This window comes from Rhinopithecus roxellana, chromosome 15, assembly GCF_007565055.1.
Source record: "Rhinopithecus roxellana isolate Shanxi Qingling chromosome 15, ASM756505v1, whole genome shotgun sequence".
NCBI classification, from domain to species: Eukaryota; Metazoa; Chordata; class Mammalia; order Primates; family Cercopithecidae; genus Rhinopithecus; species Rhinopithecus roxellana.
The window spans coordinates 109,199,012-109,219,491 of NC_044563.1; the positions used below are offsets into that span (position 1 = coordinate 109,199,012).

Below are 20,480 nucleotides of genomic sequence, written 5' to 3' on the forward strand. Positions count from 1 at the left end.
TTGGCTTTAAAAGAACGAACACTTTACTATATCTCGTTTAGTTTGAAACATGTGAACCACAGGTCAATCATAGAAAACCAAATTTTCTTCAAAAGAAGACTTTCAAGTTGATGGAAACCCATTTTGTTTTTGCTTTTTAAAAAACTAAAATGAGTGTGAGGCTTCAGCCACCTCAGATACCTTTGACTTTGTTCCTCTAAATTACCCAGACAGTGCCAGATAAGCATAGTTCTGTCCCTCTCAGCCTCCCATTCTTTTAAATTAGAGACTTCTGAGTCTGTTTCCTTTAGTCTTTTAATGTTAGCCTTTTAGTATTTTCCAATAAGTGCTTTCAACTCAGCAATATACATATCATGCTTTCCTCATTATTATTGATCCATCAATAAATATACAAAAACCAGAGGAAGGGTGTGCTCTGAAAAATCAAAGTAACAATAACAGTGGTCATTGTACAGTACAAGAATGAACAATGAGCTATTCTTTGAAAACTCAAAACAAATGATTTACACAAAGACATACCTATAACGTAAAGGTAAATGGACCATGTTATTCTTGTTCTTAAGTACATTTTGCTTTTCCAGATAAGTCAAATGTTTCCTGTCTCCTACTCCTCTGATATAGCAGTATTGAATGAATGTTGGTTACAAAATCAATTCTTGGTGTTGTTATGAATCTCAATATAAAACTTTTTGAAAGGTTCTGCTAGAAAAGCCAATTCTACCAGGTTTGAAATATGGATTTGAAGATGTCTTTTGTCTCATTTGATTTTTCACTCAGAGCTAATTTTAAGGGAAGTCCTCAGGGGACATAAAAGATTTACAATTGCAGGAAAAATTACATCTTAAGCTCTTAGGTTGCTTTGCAAAATAACTAAATGTTGGCCTTTTACTTTTATAAACAAGACCCAGTTTAATGACTTAGCCCAGGTCACCTGGAAAATCACTGGTAAAAATGACATGTAGTCAAGCTGTGCTTCCAGAGTTACACCCTTGAGATCAAGAGAGTGAGAATACATCTTATTCCATAAACTTCAGGCAATGTTACAAGGGTTTGTAAAGACTTGGGCAGCTCTCCATTGACAATGGCCAAGGAATAGAAGCTCTAGACCTCTCTTATTTCTATCATGAAAACAGAGGTATATCGAAGTGAGGGAGTACAACAGTAATAAAGGAAAAAAGTATTTAATTCCAAAATAAAATTGAAAATAATCTCCTGTCTCAGCCTCTTTGTTGGGAATATCTAGAAGGGGTGGAAAACCATCTCTGGCTATGAGACTTGTATCACTACCCCTCTCTCCCTGGGGGACAGGTAGGGGCTGGTGTAACCATTTTGAACCTTGTCCAAGAGTGACTTGTTGCATTTCAGTTAAAGAGCTTGAGTGAGCCTGCCTGGGCCTCTGGCAGACCCAGGAAATCTCTGGGAAAACAAGGGACACTTGCACACTAGTGGCAGTAACAACACATAGTGACCTAATGTCCAGTTTCTTTCAAATTGAAAATAAAAAGAAACCCAGGCCACTGAATATGGAACTGGCCAATGATGTTCACAGAAGAGAAGGGAAGTTTTTGAAGATTATGGGGCAAAGTGGAGGGAAGGAGGGAGGGGAGAGGGTAGACAGGGAGGAGCAGAGGCTGGGAATAGTGCAGAAAGTTGGCATCTCTCCTTTAAAGATATTCTTCAGATCAACTCTGTCTATGCCCAGCCCTGATTTAGTTGGGAGCTTTTCTTCTTCTTTCCGCTTTGTGGTCTGAGAAGCATTGCCCGTTAAGCATATAAGTTTAGGTAACAAATGACTTTTAGTGGGAGCCTCAGAAAGGAGATACCATTTAATAGGAGCTGTTGCTTTATAGATGCAATGGCTTCTATTACAAGCAGCCTTTGGAAGTTCTAGGACCAATCGGACACCCTGATTGATGAATAAATGCCACAAAGGACTTGCCAAGTGGGAGATAATGTGGGATTAGAGGATAAAGTCAGTACTCTCTTGTTTGGTCATAAACTTGCCTATCTGGTAATAAGATTCCAATGATGGGAATCCCTGTAACCTTTTGAGGGACTCCCCAGGCACTTAACTCAACCTAAATAGCAACTGCATCAAGAGCAGACACTGGTGTGTTAAAGTTTAAGTTTACAAATACAGCCATAAAAATGTCAAACAGGATCTACACTGCATCATCCTTTCCCCTTGGCAATCTCTTTCATTTCCATTGGCTTCTTCTCCTATTGTAAGACATCAAAAGGCACTTCCATCTTGTTTTTGTAAATCACTAATAGGGCCAGTCTCTATGAAATAGGGCCCCAGGGATAACAAGTCATGCAAACTTAATGTGACTTTGCAAAACCTTTCACAGGAGAGAACAGTTGGCCATTAAACCATAACAGAGTCCGAAGCTCCTCAGCATCCAACTCTGATTCCAGGACAAGACAGAAAACCTTCGGACAGTGTCAAAAACAAAACAGTGCTGCCTTCCTTGATCTTCCATGAGATACGGCTGAGAGGGTCTGAGTGGGAACTCAGGGTCTCTGAGATGAAGACTTAGAATTCTGAGTCTTCTTACCATCCTCAGCTCTTCCTGATACATTGTAGAGACCCAGACAGTGCTGGTTTAGAAACTGAAAAATCACAGCACAAAAAGTGAAGATGGAAGAAGTACAGATGTTTATTATGAATCAGTTTAAACCCTTTTGTGCTTCTGACAAAGTAACTTTAAAAAATTATACTGATCAAAGGACCTCCAGGGTTTAATATTTTGAAAACACAGATAAATAGTTTACTACAGATAAATAGCTTCACCCTTTGTGTGTCTCCCCGAAGCATCTGAAAAATTTCTAGGGGGGTCTGTTGAAGGAGATGTGTAACTAGCATACCCCAACCCCCAACCTCCCTAGAAATCAATGCCCAGGGATTAGGATACTGGAAGGGCAACATGGACCCATTCAAATTTCCTCCCAGGGACCAGGCCCTATTAGCCCTGGGGAATGTCCTTAGCTGGTGGGGGAAAGGTTGGCAATCAGGAATATGTATGTGTAGTTTTTGTTAGAAGTCATCCACAGCACACCTGAGGGATGAAAGTCCTCCACGTGGGAACTGGAACAATCAAATTCTTGCTGATTATTAATTGGGCCTTAATTTCAGAAAGCAATGCTGTTTTTACAAATTGGACCTGACTTTAAAGAACAAAACACAAAAAACAAAAAGAGTAGAAAATTTTCTGCTAAAAAAGATTCCCAATGAAACAATCAGTAGCACATTGCATCTGTTAAGTGTCCCAGCTCCCTGTAATGGTGATGTTTCCAACGGTTGTTTCTTTCCAAGATAATGGTGTAGGTGTTACACCCCAATCTTCATGTCCACATTCTGCAGGTTCCTTGTCTCATCAGCTGTCATAAACTGGTCTGGAGTTTCTGATGGCTCCTTGTTCACCAAATGCACCATTTCCTGAGACTTGCTGGCCTCTCCATTGAGTCCACTTGGCTTTCTGTCATCCACAGCTCCATTGCCACTGTTGATCACTAGCTTTTTCTTCTGCCCACACCTAATGATTTAAAAAATGTACCATATGAGAAAGAGTGCAGTGACTCAGGCATCAGATCATCATCATTATTGAGCACCATCATGATGATCACTATGGTTTATGATGGCTTTAGTGTGTGCCAAGCACTGTACTAAGTGTCTTCTCTACTTTAGCAACTAACAACCAGCACTTAATGACCAGACTCTTAATAACCAGCACTCCTCAAAGTGAGGTCCCTGGACCAGCAGCAAGAGCATCATCTTGGAACCTGTTAGAAATACAAATTCTCAGCCCCACCCCAAACCTACTGAATCAGAAAACTCTAGGGTTGGAGCCCAGTATCTGTGGTTCACAACTCCTCAGGGGGGCTTCTCTGCACAGTCAAGTTTGCAAATCAGCAACTACAACTCCAGGAAGCTGGTGTTATTATTATTATCCCCCTATTCCAAGAGAAGAAACCTTGGGGATCAGAAAATTCAGTAACTTCCCCCAAGTAACTCAGCAAGTAAAAAAGAGGATTCAAACCCTGGTCTGTCTGACTCTCAAGTTCTGATTCCCCTTCTATCATACTTTATAATGGAAATGTTTGCCTCTTTTAAGTATGTTAGCAGTTTCTGCAGATTTAGATAAACCACCAACATGATGATTGTAAATCATTCTGATTTGTATATTCAGGAAAGTCCGATAACTTCCTCTCCCAGTCAACACTTTGTCGGCCTTGTCAGCGTTATTACTGAATGTACGGAGAAGAATAAAACAACATTTTTCTAGAGGTATAAGGCCATCATGATGTTTTCCTACCATTGGTTAACTCCCATATAACCCTGATATAGGAAGTTTAATAACATAAGACAAATTATTCTCATTACTTTAAGGTTTCTCAAACATTACTTAAGACTCAAACGCAAAAGAAAATTGCCATGGAAGAGCACGACCTTGATCTTTTCCCTGGTTACTGTCCATTGCTTCACCCCACCCAGCCTGACACAATGCTTCCTCTTCCCTGTAACACATCACTGCTACACATATACAAGTCAGACTATGCTTAGAGGAAGCAAAGTTGCACAGTTTCACAACTACAAGCAAGATGGGGATGCAGGGAAGCAGATTACCTCCTGAATGCCAGACACTTTACATGTAATTTTCTATAATTCTTACAAGACTCTTTCAAAGCAGCTATTGTTCCCATAATACAGCAGTGGAAACTGAGGCCAAAAGAGGTTTAATAACTTGCTCGAGGTCACATAGAAAGTAAGAATGACAGAGCCAATATTAAAATCCAGGCCTTTATGACCAAAGCCTGGGCTCTGCCTGGCTCTGTCAATGCTGCCAGCCCTCTGGAGATTTGGAAACAGTATGAAGTCAGAATTGTTCACTTTGCCTCTGGATATTTGGGGTAATAGAGACAAAGCCTCTATTATTCGTGATCATGGACCATTCCCTGTAGGACTGCCAAGGCCGTAAACTTTAAGTTCTTGTTTGGGGAAATAGAAATTATACCTCCTCAACAGGAGGTAGATCCTGTCTCCTCTGGCATGAGGCTTGATGAGGAGTTGGAGGAAGGATGCTTGAACCGTGAAACAGATTCATGGGAACCAGGAATACAGATGGAGTCCAGCAGGATGCATGGTCAAAAAAAGGGCCTTGGAGGCCAGGTGCAGGTGGGTGACACAGTAAGACTCCATCTCAAAAAAAAAAAAAAAAAAAAGAAAAGAAAGAAAGAAAGAAAGAAAAGGGGCTTGGAAGGCCTGGTTTTGAGAACTTACTGCTGTGTGACCTGGGGCAACTCACTTAACCTCTCTGAGCCTCAGTTTTGCATCAATAATACCAGGTTATTAAGAGTAGCAAAATGATAGGATTGTGAAAAGCCCTTGAAACAGAGACTGTCACTGAATAAATGAGTCTATTGTTATTGTTCTTGCTCTTATGAAGGATAAGGAAATAATTGTTATTCTTGCTCTTATGCAGGGTAAGGAAACTAAGGTTTGGGATAATACTTAAAACAGTATCTGGAGCACAATAAGCTTTCAAGTGCTGTCTATAATTGTTAATATAACAAAAGCCATATGAAATGAATTTTGTTTGTTTCTCCTGGCTGCCTCCACCTACCTCATTATTATTTACTATGAAGAGGATTTAAAAGGCTCAAGGTAGAATGCTGCTCATGTTACTTCCAATTCTCTGGTCCCTGTGTTCTTTGGAGGAAAGTCTTCTAGTTAAAGTAATTCCCATTTGCCTAACCAATGGGTGGTTGAGGGATGGAATGAAATATTGTGGGAAAGTGATTTATGAGCATAAAAAATGTGTCTGTGCATGGGAGTGGGTGGGGATTAATTTTATTAATCTAAATGAAACTGATCTTGACAGTGGATAACATTTGACCTATAGAACACAGTAATATTGTGCTTGGGTTTTGGCTGGCCTGCCAAAACCTTTGGATTTATGTGTTTTTATCTGTCTGAGTACTTTCAGGAGGGTAGGATGATTCTCATAAATAACTCATTCCAATATTCAGTGCTCTAGGCATCTAATAAGTACTTTTAAAAGACAAATTCTAATTTTTCAGTTCTTCTTAGTTATAAGAATTTAAGAAGGAGCACTAGACCTGAAGGAGCTTCAGAGATGAGCTAGCCCAGCTTCTTCATTATGTGAACTAGACACCAAGTCCAAGAAGTCAAGGGTGTTGTCCAAATTCACAGCTAGTTATGGCACTGCAAGAATCACAGCTTGGATTTTCTGTTTTTTGTTTGTTTGTTTTACAAAGTCTCACTTCATCAACCAGGCTGGGGTACAATGGCACCATCTCGGCTCACTGCAACCTCCACCTCCTGGGTTCAAGCAATTCTCCTGCCTCAGCCACCCGAGTAGCTGGGATTACAGGCACCCGCCACCACACCTGACTAATTTTTGTATTTTTAATAGAGATAGGATTTCTCCATGTTGGCCACGCTGGTCTCAAACTCCTGACTTCAAGTGATCTGCCTGCCTCGGCCTCCCAAAGTGCTGGGATTACAAGTGTGAGCCACTATGCCCAGTCACAGCTTGGATTTTCTGACTCTGAAGATCAGAGATCCTTGTGGATCTGTGTCTTACCTTTATCTCCTCTTCCCTTAAATCTCAGGCATTAGCTGAGCACACAGCAATCACACAGTGTGTGAAGGAGGCAGACTGGGACCTCACCAGGAAAGGGAGGGCAGGCTGGCTGGGGTTTAGACGCCAGGTAACATACTTTTATGGCATGGCAGAATTTATCTCAAAAGATTTAGGTGGGTAACTTGGCAACTGATCTCATGACTCTTCTACCTGACAATCCTTAAAGATATTTAGGGATTTATTTTGCACTGTTTTAGAGCTGTGCCATCTAATATAGTAGCCACCAGCCACATGTGGCTATTTGAATTTAAACTAATTACAATGAAATGAAATTAAAAATTCACTTCTTCAGTCAAACTAGCCACAGTTCAAGTGCTTAGTAGCCACAATTGGCTAGTAGTCATATATTGGACGGTGGACATATAGAACATTTCCATCATCACAGAAAGTTCTATTGCATAGCACTGTTTTAGACAGCAGGAGGAAGTTGGGTGAGTTCAGATTACAGGAGCTCCTGTGGAGCATAAGAGAATGAAAATATTTCTAAATTATGGAGATGCATAGAGAAGACCTACTGATTGGAGTGTGGGTGACTGCCTGCTGGGGTTTATAGAAAAGACGATTATTCCCATTAAAGTGAAGTTTTTATGTACAAGCAGCACATAGTAAAGTCCTCAAGTTTTTTTCTCCTCTTCAGACAATTCAGATGGGTTTTTGTTTGTTTGTTTGTTTGTTTGAGACAGGGTCTCACTCTGTTGCCCAGGCTGTAGTGGCACTGTCATGGCTCACTGCTGCCTCTACCTCCCGGGGCTCAAATGATTCTTCCACCTCATCCTCCCAAGTAGCTGAGACCACAGGCATGCACCACTACGCCCAGCTAATTTTTGTCTTTTTTGTAGAGACAGTGTTTCACCGTGTTGCCCGGGCTGGTCTTGAACTCCTAGGCTCAAGTAATCCACTGCCTCGGCTTCCCAAAGTGAGCCACTGCACCTGGTGTGAGCCATTGCGTGAGCCACTGCACCTGGCCCAGATACAGTCTTTAAAGGAAAATCTTCTCTGGAGCCTCACCCAGTATCTATCAACCCAATTGACTCCTAAAATAATTATGTGCTCTCACGGAGAGGGAATAAAGCATGATTTCCCATGGAGAGCTGTAATTCAAGGAGTCAGGTGACATGAGGAACAGCAAGGAAAGCTGTTGTGGATGATGGCAGCAGTGGAAAAAGCTAAAGAAGTAATAGAACCCCCAAGCCAGCATCTTTAAGACAACGTGACTCACAGATCACTTCATCATGCAAGCCCATGATCCATCCTTGTATGTCAACTTCAGAGACTAATGATTTTCCACTTTTGCCTTTTAACCATAATTTATATAACAGTGTCTGGCACAGGGAATGTTCTCAATAAATATTAGCCAATTCAAATTCAAGAGGCCAATACTGCCACTAAACCTCAAGATTCTTTTTAAAAAGGGATGGTACTCTTTTTGTTTTTTACCTTCTCTTTCTCCTTGCCAGGGCTGGTAGTCACAGGAGCCACTCAAAAGATGTTTGCTGAATAAATGAACACCCATTGGAGGCCCCATTTTCAACCAACCTTTCTCTGATGAAAATAGGATTCTGTATCTCTTTCTCTTAAATGTGACACTCAAAGCAGAAAAGCCCTAGCCTTTGAAGGGGATTAGAAATGGGTTGACAGCTTTAGAATCACAGAGCCCATTAAGGGGCCTGTGCAGCTGTTAACCACCCTTTAGCTGCGTGGCAAATCTGTTTTCAATTATCAAATCAGGACATAGTGATCTATGGCATCCAAGCAGCTACTTTCCTGGTGAGATACTCGCTGTGCCGGACCCTGTGTGTCCCTGTTTGCCGGTTACCAGGGTGACTGTGGTCTTGGGAGGAGGGAGAGGGCAGGAGTGAGGCCCCTTCTCTGCTGTCTGCTGCTGACAAGACACAGACAATGGGGGAGATACCCAGCTCCAATGTATGGACTCCAGCTGCTCTTGGGGACAGCTGAGATGCTTCTCTGAGGTCTCCCTGAACGTCGACAGCATCCGTGCCAGCGTTTCTATGGTGACATGTGCAAAGCTTATGGACTGTGTATGTGAGCAAAAGTGGTGCATCCTAGGGCTTGGCAATAAAGAGCTGATTGCACACAATAAGAAATTCATATTTAATTGAGCAAAAGTAATCCAAGGGAAAACAAGGAAGCTGAAGGGAAGTATAAAGACTCTTTGTAGACTCCCGCAAGTCACATTATTTAAATTCAACTAAAAAAAAAAATCTTTCCATTCAATCATAGGCAGCCTTTTAGATTTTTTCCTCAGTTTTGTTCCTTATACAATCAGCTATCATAACTACTTTTTAAAATTATGCCCTCAATGGTATAGATAGCAACATAGCTATTTAACTGTAATATGGCACTTTTATTAACTTGTACCAGCATAATTATATAACAGCATCATTTGATTTTCTCAAATAATTAGAGACTGTATGGGCTGCCCATGGTGTTGGAATTAGCTGTTGGTTGCTTTCCAAAAGCCAGTAAGGAGTCCATGATTCTCTCTAGGTCTTCTCCCAGACTGAGGGACATTTTTCTGCCCTGTGAGGTGATCTGGGGACACAATAAATGTGGCCCTGCTTGGAAATAAGGTTCTTCTACCTTATGAGAAACCATCTAAAGGGACATTTACAAAAGGTTTAATATTCCTATGAATTATGTCCTGGAGAAAAATAACGTATCTTTAAACTGTCTTGGGTAAGAAATTTAGATTTATACTTTTATAAATTTAGATTTATGTCCCTGTTAAAGTTCATTTCCTCTGTTGCTAGAATTACTATTGTGTGTGTGAGCAAAAGTGGTGCATCCTAGGGCATATATATATATATAATATATATATATAGTATATATAAAATGTAAATAACATCTAAACCTATAGGTCTTGGTTTAGGTAGGGAGATAGTGGCCTTCAAGAATATAAAAACAGCCCATATGTCAGTTCTAGGGAGATGACTGTCTTCATTTAGACTTTCCTAAGGAAAGTTCTTCTCTGCTTCATAGACCTCCTAACAGTGAGGAGACTTATGAAACAGTGCTCTTCTTATGCTATAACCTGAATCTCTTCAACTATAGTTCCCAGAAAATAGAAAATGATATCATTACAAACAGCAAAAAACAAACAAAAGCACAAGGCCAATACCTCCTTCTGGTAAAAGTTCTTAAACATTCCCTAGGCCTCAGAGAGGCTATAGGGGATGATGAATCACTGAATCTTTATACAATATTTGTGCATCATGAATGTATTTAATCAATATTTCACAAATCAATGAATGAGTATATACTTTTGTATGCCTTTCTGGTGAGATACTTCATAACTTTTATCAGATAGAGTCTGCATGAGGTTTAACCCTAAAAAACATGTAAAATCACAAAGCATTCAACCACTATTTAAAAGTGATGAGCCAAACAATCACAGGTGTCTCCTGTCTTTAAAAACCAGGGCAAAGAAAGATGTCTTAAGCTGCACCATGCGCATGAATCACTGGAATCTTGTTATGATGCAGACTCTGCCATAGGAGGTCTGGGGTTGGGTTTGAGATTGTGTATTTCCAACAAACTCCCAGGGTGCCCAGGCTGCTGGTTCCAGGGACTACACTCTGAGCAGCAAGGATATAAAGCCCAAGTTTAAATGATGCCCTTTCCAAGGTGAAGGCCCCCAGGACAGCCCCTTACCTTCTTCGACTGTTGACTGCAATGCAGACTGCAAGAATCAAAGCCAAGGCCAAGAGGGATGCCAAGATGATCAGCCATTCTGGTGTGAGTAAATTAAATGACATGTATGAGCTTCAGAGACACACTTTGTAAAAACAAAAATGCACTTTATAATTGACCTGTAAGCAAGCAGCACAGTCAGCGCTGCACGGGGGGGTCTGGTCAACAGGTCCAGCCAATAGGCAGGTAATTCTAGAAGAGCAATTTGCTATAAGTATTCGTCCAACAGCCTTCTTGCTTTAATCTTTTATCATCAGTCAGGATTTTTAAGTCCCTTCAGGAGAACTATGTTTCTAAAAAAGGACAGGATGACTTGTTGAATCTTGTAGATGCCTTTGGTATAATATTATTAAACAGATAAAAGGAAATGTAGGCTTCTTTTCAAAGGAACATTTTTTCCTGTATAAGAGCACTAACCTATCCACCTTACATTGTATTAAAAAACAAAAATGGAGACAATAAAGGATTGGTTAAATAAATTAGGGTACATCTATTGCATTATGCACTACAATATAAGGAGGAAATATTCAATGACATGGAAGCCATGGTTAACCAGTAGGCAATGTTTGCTAAACACCATGTAAGGCGTAATCACATTTTGGTATATATTTTACATTTTAAAATGACAGGAAAGGCCAGGCGCCCTGGCTCACGCCTGTAATTCCAGCACTTTGGGAGGCTGAGGTGGGTGAATCATGGGGTCAGGAGTTCGAGACCAGCCTGACCAACATGGTGAAACCCCATCTCTAAAATTACAAAAATTAGCTGGGCATGGCGGCATGCTGTATTCTCAGCTACTCAGGAGGCTGAGGCAGGAGAATCACTTGAACTCAGGAAGCGGAGGTTGCAGTGAGCCGAGGGCGTGCCACTGCACTCCAGCCTGGGTGACAGAGCAAGACTCCATCTCAAAAATTAAATAAAATAAAATAAAATAAAATAAAATAAAATAAAATAAAATAAAATAAATTAAATTAAAGACATATATTAAAATGGTAACCGTGATATTTCTGGATGGTGAGATTGATAATAAGTGATTTATATTTCCATTACTTTATCTAGTTGTATTTTTTCAAATGTCTTCAATAATTACATATCACTTGTGGATTAATATTCTACACATTTTGAAATCAGGCTCTTGTAGGACTAAAATATGACTTGACAACTCTCCTAAATTCAGTTGCAAAGTGGGTTGTATATGTGTGCCATGAACCAGGGCTTGAGAAAGAAGAGACATGGAAAGTCTCATCATCTGTTTTCTTCTTGGAAATCTTGGTTTACCTCTGATTTCCTGCTCAGCACTACCTTTGCCTCACCTTTTCCTGGTTTAGATGAGTTTGGAGAGGGAGGTAGAGTCAGAAGTGGAGGAGACTGACAGAAGGGCCCCATTTCTGTTCTTCCTCGCTACTCCTGCCCACAGTGGCCCTGGTCTCCAGCCCTGAGATGTCCCACCTGCACTGTCCCTGGAGCTGGGAAGAATCTTGCTGCCTGCTGACAGCTAAGGCTTCCCCTCCGCTCTCCCCCAGGGCAGCCCACCCCTCTCTCTGTCTGGTCTGTCTTCAGCTGTGCTTAGGCAAGCTGGGACAAAGGAGAAAGGTGCAAGACACATTCTTCTCTTTCCCCAAGGGAGACTCAGTTTGGAGACCTCTGAAGGGGAGAGAATTAAAAGGGTAATTTACAACCTTAGGAGACCATTCCCTTTAGTAATTCTCCTTGACAAATCAATTTTGATTCCAAGTCAAATAAAGAATTTGCAACAAATGCCTTGTCTTGATGCTCAGGAGAACCAGGTGTCCCAGCCTCCTCACTGCACATGTCATACTTTCTGAAAAGTTTATTCTGTCCACATCAGCAGGCGGTCCCTCAAACAAAAAAAATTAGTTGGGGGAACCAAAAGAAAGTTTTCACTCCATCTAACATAAATGCTCTTGTAGCTCCTCCCTGTCTGTAATTGTAAGAGGAAAATTACATGCTTCACCTTGGACCCCAGAAATAAGGGAAAATTGGATTGGGATAGAAAGGACCCAGGAATGACATGGGGTCCTCTTGGTGATCATTCACTTAGGAAGGAAGCTTTAGTAACTAACATGACACTTCTCTGGGACAGGCCAGGGACAGATCTGAGTATGAGCTCAGCTAGTTTGCAGAACCCAGGAAGAGAAGACTATTCCATCTTTTCCTACCAAGAGGCTGCAGTACTCTCACTCTAACTTGTAAAGAGGAGCAATCAGATTCATATATTGGGCATTGCAGAGAATGTGCTCTCAAACGGGTCTCTTCTTCCTTGCTGAGACATTCTGAGAAAACTACTTTCAGCATGTTTTTCTGCCTCACAGTTGGAAACTCACCTGGAATTTGGGGTGTCCTTACAGGACCAGAGGTTGTGTTTGCTCCACCTTCTTGACTCCCGTGTGAATGTCCTAAGGGGAAGAGCAACATCTCTCAACCAAAGTTTGCAATGAGTAACCAGGAGTTCCTTGTGGAGCTGCAGAAAGGGCAGCTCTCCACATTCTGAATCACTGAGAGGCCATTTATGGATTCAAGCTGCAGATGTTTATAAAGCATTACACAAAAGATAACCCCCCCGCCACCCTGGTTTGATTAAGGCTAAGGCTTGGTAATGTTATTTTGTATCAAGGAACATGAGAATTCTCAGCAGCAGTGTTGTACGGTGTTCAGGACTTTGGGGTCTAGAGCTGGATAACCCTGGATTTGAGTCTCACCACTGTCCCTTGCTAACTAGCCATGTGTAATTGGTCAATTTCCCTTCTCCAAGTCTCCCTTTTCACACTCGTAAGATGGGGATAATAGAATCCTGTTCATCATAATTTTACAGAGATTTAAAGAAGTGCACGGTATTGGTAGTTGTGTGTGGTTGTTATTTCTATTTTTAATTTAGGACCTTGCTACTCAAAGTGTGGCTCTTGGACCATTAGGACAGGCATACCTGAGGAGATCGCTAGACACGCAGAATCTTATGCCTCATCTCAAAGCTACCAAATCAGAATCTTCATTTTAACAAGACCCCCAGGGGACTCACATGCTCCAGAAAGCCCAAAGGGAACCTGAAAATCCCATCCAATAGCATCATAGGAGCCAACATAAACACTATAAAATAAGGAGTTTGTTCACACCTGTAATCCCAGAACTTTGGGAGACCGAAGTGGGTGGATCACGAGGTCAAGAGATCGAGATCAACCTGGCCAACACAGTTAAACCCCATCTCTACTAAAAATACAAAAATTAGCCAGGCGGTGGCAGGCGCCTGTAGTTCCAGCTACTTGGGAGGCTGAGGCAGGGGAATTGCCTGAACTCGGGAGGCAGAGATTGCAGTGAGCTGAGATTATGTCACTGCACTCCAGCCTGATGTCAGAGCGAGACTCCATCTCTAAATAAATAAATAAATAAATAAATAAATAAATAAATAAATAAGGAGTTTGGCAGCAGTGACCCTTTCTGACTATGAAAAATCACCCTATTAGAGTTCCTGCTAATATATTACTGAAACACACCTTGTTAGAAGAATCAACATTTTCTACTGCTAAAAAGCAAAAAGCAAAATAAGGAAATGAACAAAATGCCTTAAACTGGGAGGAAGCATCACAAGACAGACAATCCTCAAGTCAGAAATGGGGGCCTATCCAAATGAGGGAGATACAATGGTTCTAAAAGAAACTTCTAAGAAGCTGGGCACAGTGGCTCACACCTGTAATCCCAGCACTTTGGGAGGCTGAGACAGGAGGATCACTTGAGCCCAAGAGTTTGAGACCAGCCTGGGAAACATAGGGAGATCCTGTCCCTATTAAAAATAAAAATAATAAATAAATAAATAATTTTTTAAAAAAAGAAACTTCTAAGACATCTTGTGAAGAGACTCATCAAAATGAAAGCTTCACAGATTTTAAAAAATTCTTCCTCCATTGCTTCAAAACAAAATGTGAAAGTGTCCCACCAAAATGAACTTTTTTTTTTTCCTACCAAATGGAAGCCCATTGTAGAATCCTGAAGGCTGGTCAATGGATGAAGATGGTGGGGTCTTAAATGAGAGCTTTCCTCATGGAGCCAAACTTTAGGCTGTGCACAATGAAATCTTGATTACGATGGTTATATGGGGACATGATGGCTCTTGTTTATGCAATTTGATGCTTTTGTTAAAACTTAAAAGGGAGCAAAACAAGTTCCTACCAGACATCTAGGTGTTTCAACATCCCCCATCCTATGTTGACAGTGGCCTCTGACTTTACAAACCTCCAAAACAGTCCAAGGCCCTTTCCCTACATGCTTTCCAGTGTCCTTGGTGGTTGGCAGGTTTTCACCTGCCCAAGTCATGGGACATTGGCCACTTAAACTGAAGATCTTTGGCCGTGAAAACTCCCCAGGAGGTATAGTCACTCTCACTGTTATTTTATTTTATTTTTTCTGACTCACATAAGCCTTTGATATTTAAAAAAGAGGCCATTAATGGATCATAATCTCTTTATTTTCATTTTCAAAAAAAAAAAAAAAAGAAATGCTCCCAGCAAGAAAAGATCTGGGTGTGTGTGCAACAAGATGAAACCTCCTGTTTGAACAACAGACACCTGCTCAGAAGCCAAACAAAAGAGACTGGCTCCTGTACGCCTGATTCTCACTTCCAGTAAAAGCCACAGAGCTTGGATGTGAGACAGCAGGCCTTGCCTTGTGCCCTAGATGTCTACAAATCCAGCCAGGGTAGGACTGGCCACAATAGGAAGTTCCACAAAGAGGAGCACTTGATATTCCTGTTGGGAGATGACATGTAATCTGAGACATGTGCACAGAGATCGTTCAATTGGCTTCAATGGTGAGAAAAGCAGTCTAGCACAGTCTAAGCCACCAAACTTTAATGTGCATATAAACCACCTGGGTGGGAGAGTATAGTTAAAATGCGGATCCTGATTCAGTAGGTCTGGGTTGGCCAGGGATTCTGCATTTCCAACAAGTTCCTAGGTGATGTCTGCACTGATGGTTAAAGAATCACCTTACAGAGTGGCTGGGGTCTCTTGGTTTTACAGATCATGCCCCTTAATAACTCCCCACTGTTTCAGAGTACTTTCACACTTCTGGTACCCTGTCTTCCTCACAAGAACTATAGGAAGCAACTGAGGCAGATGATCTGATCTCCTTTTTCCTACCAAGGAAACTGAGTCTGGGAAAGGTTAAGTGCCCTGCCTAAGGTCCCCAGTGAACCTGTGACTTCTGTCTCTAATTCAGAGGCATCTCTAATGAATCCCTACCTCCTAGTGCTCCTCCATAGAGAGTTATTGTGGAAGCCACCATGTAAATATCCATCTTCATATTTGTTTTCAATGCGTAAACATTTAAACCTGTTGGTGAGCCTCACTCAAACTTGGGCATAAAAAGGGAAGGCAATAATTGATATGGCTTAAATCATTTACATGGGGTCACTGGATTTATGATGTTCAGGGAGACCACAGTAAAGCAGCACTGGCAGAACCTCCCAGTAGCCCAGCAGTAGAAGTCATTAGTAAACCTACCTCATGCCAGACTTTTGCAGTCTGGGGTAAGGTTTGCAGGGATGTGATCTGAATCACAACAAACAAGAGTCTATTTAAGAATTCATGCCTGGCAGTAATTATGATCATTATGGAATGCTTTCTCCAGACTGTGCTATGAGAAGTAATATGAGACCCTCCAGGCTTTAAAGGTGGCTCTATCGCTCCCTGGCCCTGTCAACTCTAACAAGTTACTTACCCTCTCTGAGCCTTAGTTTCCTCATCTGTAACATGGGGATAATAATAGTACTTACCTATGTCACAGAGTTTGTAGGATGACTGAATGAGTTAATACTAGATAAACTCTATACATTTGCTGATATTAACTTTTCTTTTCTTTTTCTTTTTCTTTTTCTTTTCTTTTCTTTTTTTTTTTTTTTTTTTGAGGCAGAGTGTTGCTCTGTCACCCAGACTGGAATGCAGCGGTGCGATCTTGACTCACTACAACCTCTGCTTTCCAGGTCCAAGCAATTCTGCTGCCTCAGCCTCCTGTGTAGCTGGGATTATAGGTGCGTGCCACCACACCCGGCTAATTTTTGTATTCTTAGTAGAGACAGGGTTTCACTATGTTGGTCAGGCTGGTCTCGAACTCCTGACCTTGTGATCCACCCGCCTCAGCCTCCCAAAGTGCTGGGATTACAGGTGTGAGCCACTGCCCCTGGCTGATACTGACCTGTTCTTGACCTACAATAATGGCAGTTCCATTTGGCCCAACCTAATACATGTAAAGTGTTTAGAAAGATACTGTTGGCACACAGCAAATTCCAACAAATACTAGTGATGATATCATGTGCCAGGATGACGCTAAATGCTTTGCATGTATTCTGTCATTTAGTCTTTGAAACAATGTCCTGTGACAATTATTATTATTCCAAGTTTATTAGTTGAGGAATTTTGTCTCAGACCCTTTAAAGCATCTTGCTCAGTTAATATGTGGAGGGCTGGAATCGATCTCAGGCCATTTTTGCTACAAAATTCATGCTCTTACTCACTCTGGTGTAGTGCAATGTTAAATTGGGACACTGCCTGAATTCTTCATGAGGTTTTCAGTGCAAGGCTTTTCTCCAGAGCAGTAGTTCTCAAAGTGCAATCCCTGTCCCAGCAGTGTCAGCATTACCAGGGAACTGATTAGAAATGCAAATGCTTGGGCTCCACCCCTGACCTACTGAATCAGGAACCTTAAGGGTGGGGTCCAGCGCTGTGATTTAATAAGCCCTCCCTGTAATTGTGATGTATGCTAAGAAGGTTTGAGAACCACTTCTCTGGAGACACTGACTCATACTTCATTAGTCGTCATCGTCAGGCTCAACGATTATAACAGTACATGACTGAAGCAGTTTTGAACTCACCAGCTGATTCAGATCCATGAGTGGTATGGGACCCCCCACTGGGGTAGAATGCATCTTGGTCTCCTGTAATGAGCAATCAGGAAGGTCAGTACTGCATGTTTTCACTTACACTCCCGTCTGCATTTCCTTACATTTGCATTCTTATACAGCCTATCGCAAAGTTTAGTCTTTTTAAGGTATTCCAAAAAATGATGGTAAAACAGCCTTGAATAGGTGCACAATATTAATTACTATTCATTGCTTAATCCACTGATAAATGAGCGAGAGCTTTAATCAGAATTAAGGAAACTAGGGCAGCAAAGGCTAAGAAGGATGACCACAGGAAGTTTTGTAGAAACTGGGTTTTGGTAGAAATCCAAGAACTGTGGTAAGGAACATGCTAACAAAAATATTGTGATGCCTTTGCAGGTCTGAGGTTGAGACTAGACATTGTATATTTTAAATAAGGACAATATGAATTGGATTATGAGAAATGTAATCACAGCAAATGGGCGTACGCTGGCTTAGGGCATGAAACAGATTTCTTGGCGGCAGGAAATTAGTATGCAATAAGGAATCTTGGGATTGAATGATGTGAAGATTCAAAGAGAAAAGTCAAATACTTACTTTCAAAAAAAATTAAAAATAAGTAAAAAAGGAAATGGTGAGATGATAGCTAACATGAATAATGTGTATTGGAATATGGGTATTATACTAAGTTTAAAATAATATTTTTTAAAGTTAAATCTGTGGTTTCAACATGACAAGTTAATGTAATCCTAACTTCTCAAACATCTATCACCAGAAAGCTTTAGATTAAGTCAACCTCATTAATTGCTAAAATCTAAATCCACAGGTCAAATCTTGAATGCAGCATATTAAAACTCCCTCCCCCACCTCCATTTTTCAAAAGTATACTGGAATCTTTTTTTTTTTTTTTTTTTTTTTTTTGACCACAGGACAATGCTTACATAAAATGGCTGCAGTTATCCATTATGAAGGCACCTTATAAGGAATCTATAGTAACCTGATCATCACCGTTTCCTTGATTAGAGAAGGTGGAAGTGGGTGACACTTAGTCACCTGTGTAATTATGTTGAAGAGACAGATTGCTTTGTTTCTTAGCTGATGGTTAAAACAAATGAAAACAACATTTGCTGAAATGCTACACCAATACTCCCACTACCAAAATCACCATTACCGTCGCCATCCCATCACCATCATTATCACCATCACCATCACCATCACCACCACCACCACCACCACTATGATTCTAAATGCTTTAGTTCTTTTTTGGGGGACACAGCCTCGTTCTGTCTCCCAGGCTGGAGTGCGGTGGCATGATTTTGGCTCACTGCAACCTCCAATTCCTGGGTTCAAGTGATTCTCATGCCTTAATCTCCCGAGTAGCTGAGACTACAGGCATCTGCCACCATGTCTGGCTAATTTTTTGTATTTTTAGTAGAGATGGGGTTTCACCATGTTGGCCTGGCTAGTCTCAGACTCCTGACCTCAAGTGATCCACTTGCTTCAGCAAATGCTTTAGTTCTTAACATTAAGCCTAAAGACTGAGAAAAATATATGGACATAAATGAGATTGATATGGGTGAGTGTTTTTGAAGAAAACCAAGGATGAGAATTGGGTGACTTAATTGTCTAATCCATGGAGAATCATGGAAAATCTCTCCTTACCACTGTGGAAATTAGAAGGAATCAGTGTCTGTGAATATCAGTCTTGTAAAAAGTAGTTGATATACTAATATTAGGCTATAAGCCTTCTAGGGTACTGTGACTATTAAAATTGTCATTTAAAATTTAAATTCATGGCTGGGCATGGTGACTCATGTCTGTAATCCCAGCACTTTGGGAGGCTGAGGCAGGTGGATCACTTGAGGTCAGGAGTTCGAGACCAGCCTGGCTAACATGGTGAAACCTCATTTCTACTAAAAATAAAAAAATTAGCCAGGCATGGTGGCACACATCTGTAATCCCTACTACTCAGGAGGCTGAGGCAAGAGAATTGCTGGAACCCAGGAGGCAGAGGTTGCAGTAAGCCGAGATTGCGCCACTGTACTACAGCCTGGGTGACAGGGCAAGACTCTGTCTCAAAATAAAAAAAAAAAAAAAATTAATTAATTAGGTTGCACAACAGGCTTTCTTTTGCCAAGAGCAATGAGACAGCACTGTAAGATTTTCTGAAGAATACTGACAATGGTACTTGGAAATTTTAATAAGTGAGAGCAGAACAATGCTGAATAAAGAACTAAGGAGTGTAAGGGGCTTTGTCTTGCCAATATTGCTGAAGTTAGCATTTTCTTAAACTGTTTTTCTTGAAGCTCTGGGGTAGGCCACCCAGAGAAATGAGGCCTAGCGTGTGGCATTCTGAATTTTCTGTCCCTGCCTCGCAACTGTCATCTGTTTTACATATTGGATTCTCATGGAGGCTGAGGCAGGAGAATTGCTTGAACTCAGGAGGCGAAGGTTGTGGTGAGCCCAAATCGCACCACTGGACTCCAGCCTGGGCAACGGGCAACAAGAGCAAAACTCCATCTCAAAAAAAAAAAAAAAAAAAAAAAATATATATATATATATATATACACACACACACATATATATTCTTATTCTTCTTTTTAGGGGGAGGAGAGAAGATCTCTGCTCCACAATTATATATCTAAAGCCTCTAATCTTGATTATGTCTTAGTGACTGTGTTACAAAGCAATTGAAAAACTAGTACTAGGAAGGCAGAATCTGTTTCTTATTTCTTCACTAAAGTGGGTGTTTTCCAGTTCCCCTTTCTTCAGTGCTAATTTCTTAATACAAATGGAGAAGCAAAGCAAAGCAGAAGCAGAGATGACTACTTATTTGAGGAAAAAAAAGACTTACTCTAGGTTCATGTCAAACTTAATTGAATACATTATCTTCAGTCCTCTCTTCACTATTACAATCAGAGAAGGGGTCCCTATTCATTAATACTAGATTAAATCATGAACATTTTACGTATGCATCAGAACTAGAAGAGGTTTATCCAACACCAAAAGTAAAACTGATCAATCTATCACCAAAACCAGATAATAATTTCAGAGCAAAGATACTAGTATATAGAAATTATTCACCTGTAGGATAAAACCTTACCAAATAAGTAGCACATATTAGTCACATTAAATGGAATTGCTAAAATTCGACTATTTTGACCTGCAAAAATATCAGTTTCATGTGGTTCAACTTCATATATCACAAGATA

At 40.8% G+C, this 20,480-nt stretch overlaps 1 protein-coding gene across 10 annotated transcripts in view; it reads right to left on the reverse strand.

Annotated features, from left to right (window-relative positions):
- Nucleotides 1-276: 276 nt before the first annotated feature.
- The window catches only part of CD44 (CD44 molecule (Indian blood group)), a 92,001-nt gene continuing 71,797 nt past the window's right edge, over nt 277-20,480 (reverse strand). For 9 of the 10 annotated variants that reach the window (XM_010358389.2, XM_010358386.2, XM_010358379.2 and 6 more), the window contains 4 exons: nt 17,260-17,322; nt 12,725-12,796; nt 10,341-10,419; nt 277-3,536 (listed from right to left, as the gene is read on the reverse strand). In XM_010358389.2, the coding sequence (XP_010356691.1) occupies nt 3,332-3,536; nt 10,341-10,419; nt 12,725-12,796; nt 17,260-17,322 (419 nt within the window). In that variant the 3' untranslated portion in view covers nt 277-3,331. The remainder of the gene's footprint in view (nt 3,537-10,340; nt 10,420-12,724; nt 12,797-17,259; nt 17,323-20,480) is intronic. The other variant, XM_030917971.1, reaches the window with a different exon arrangement.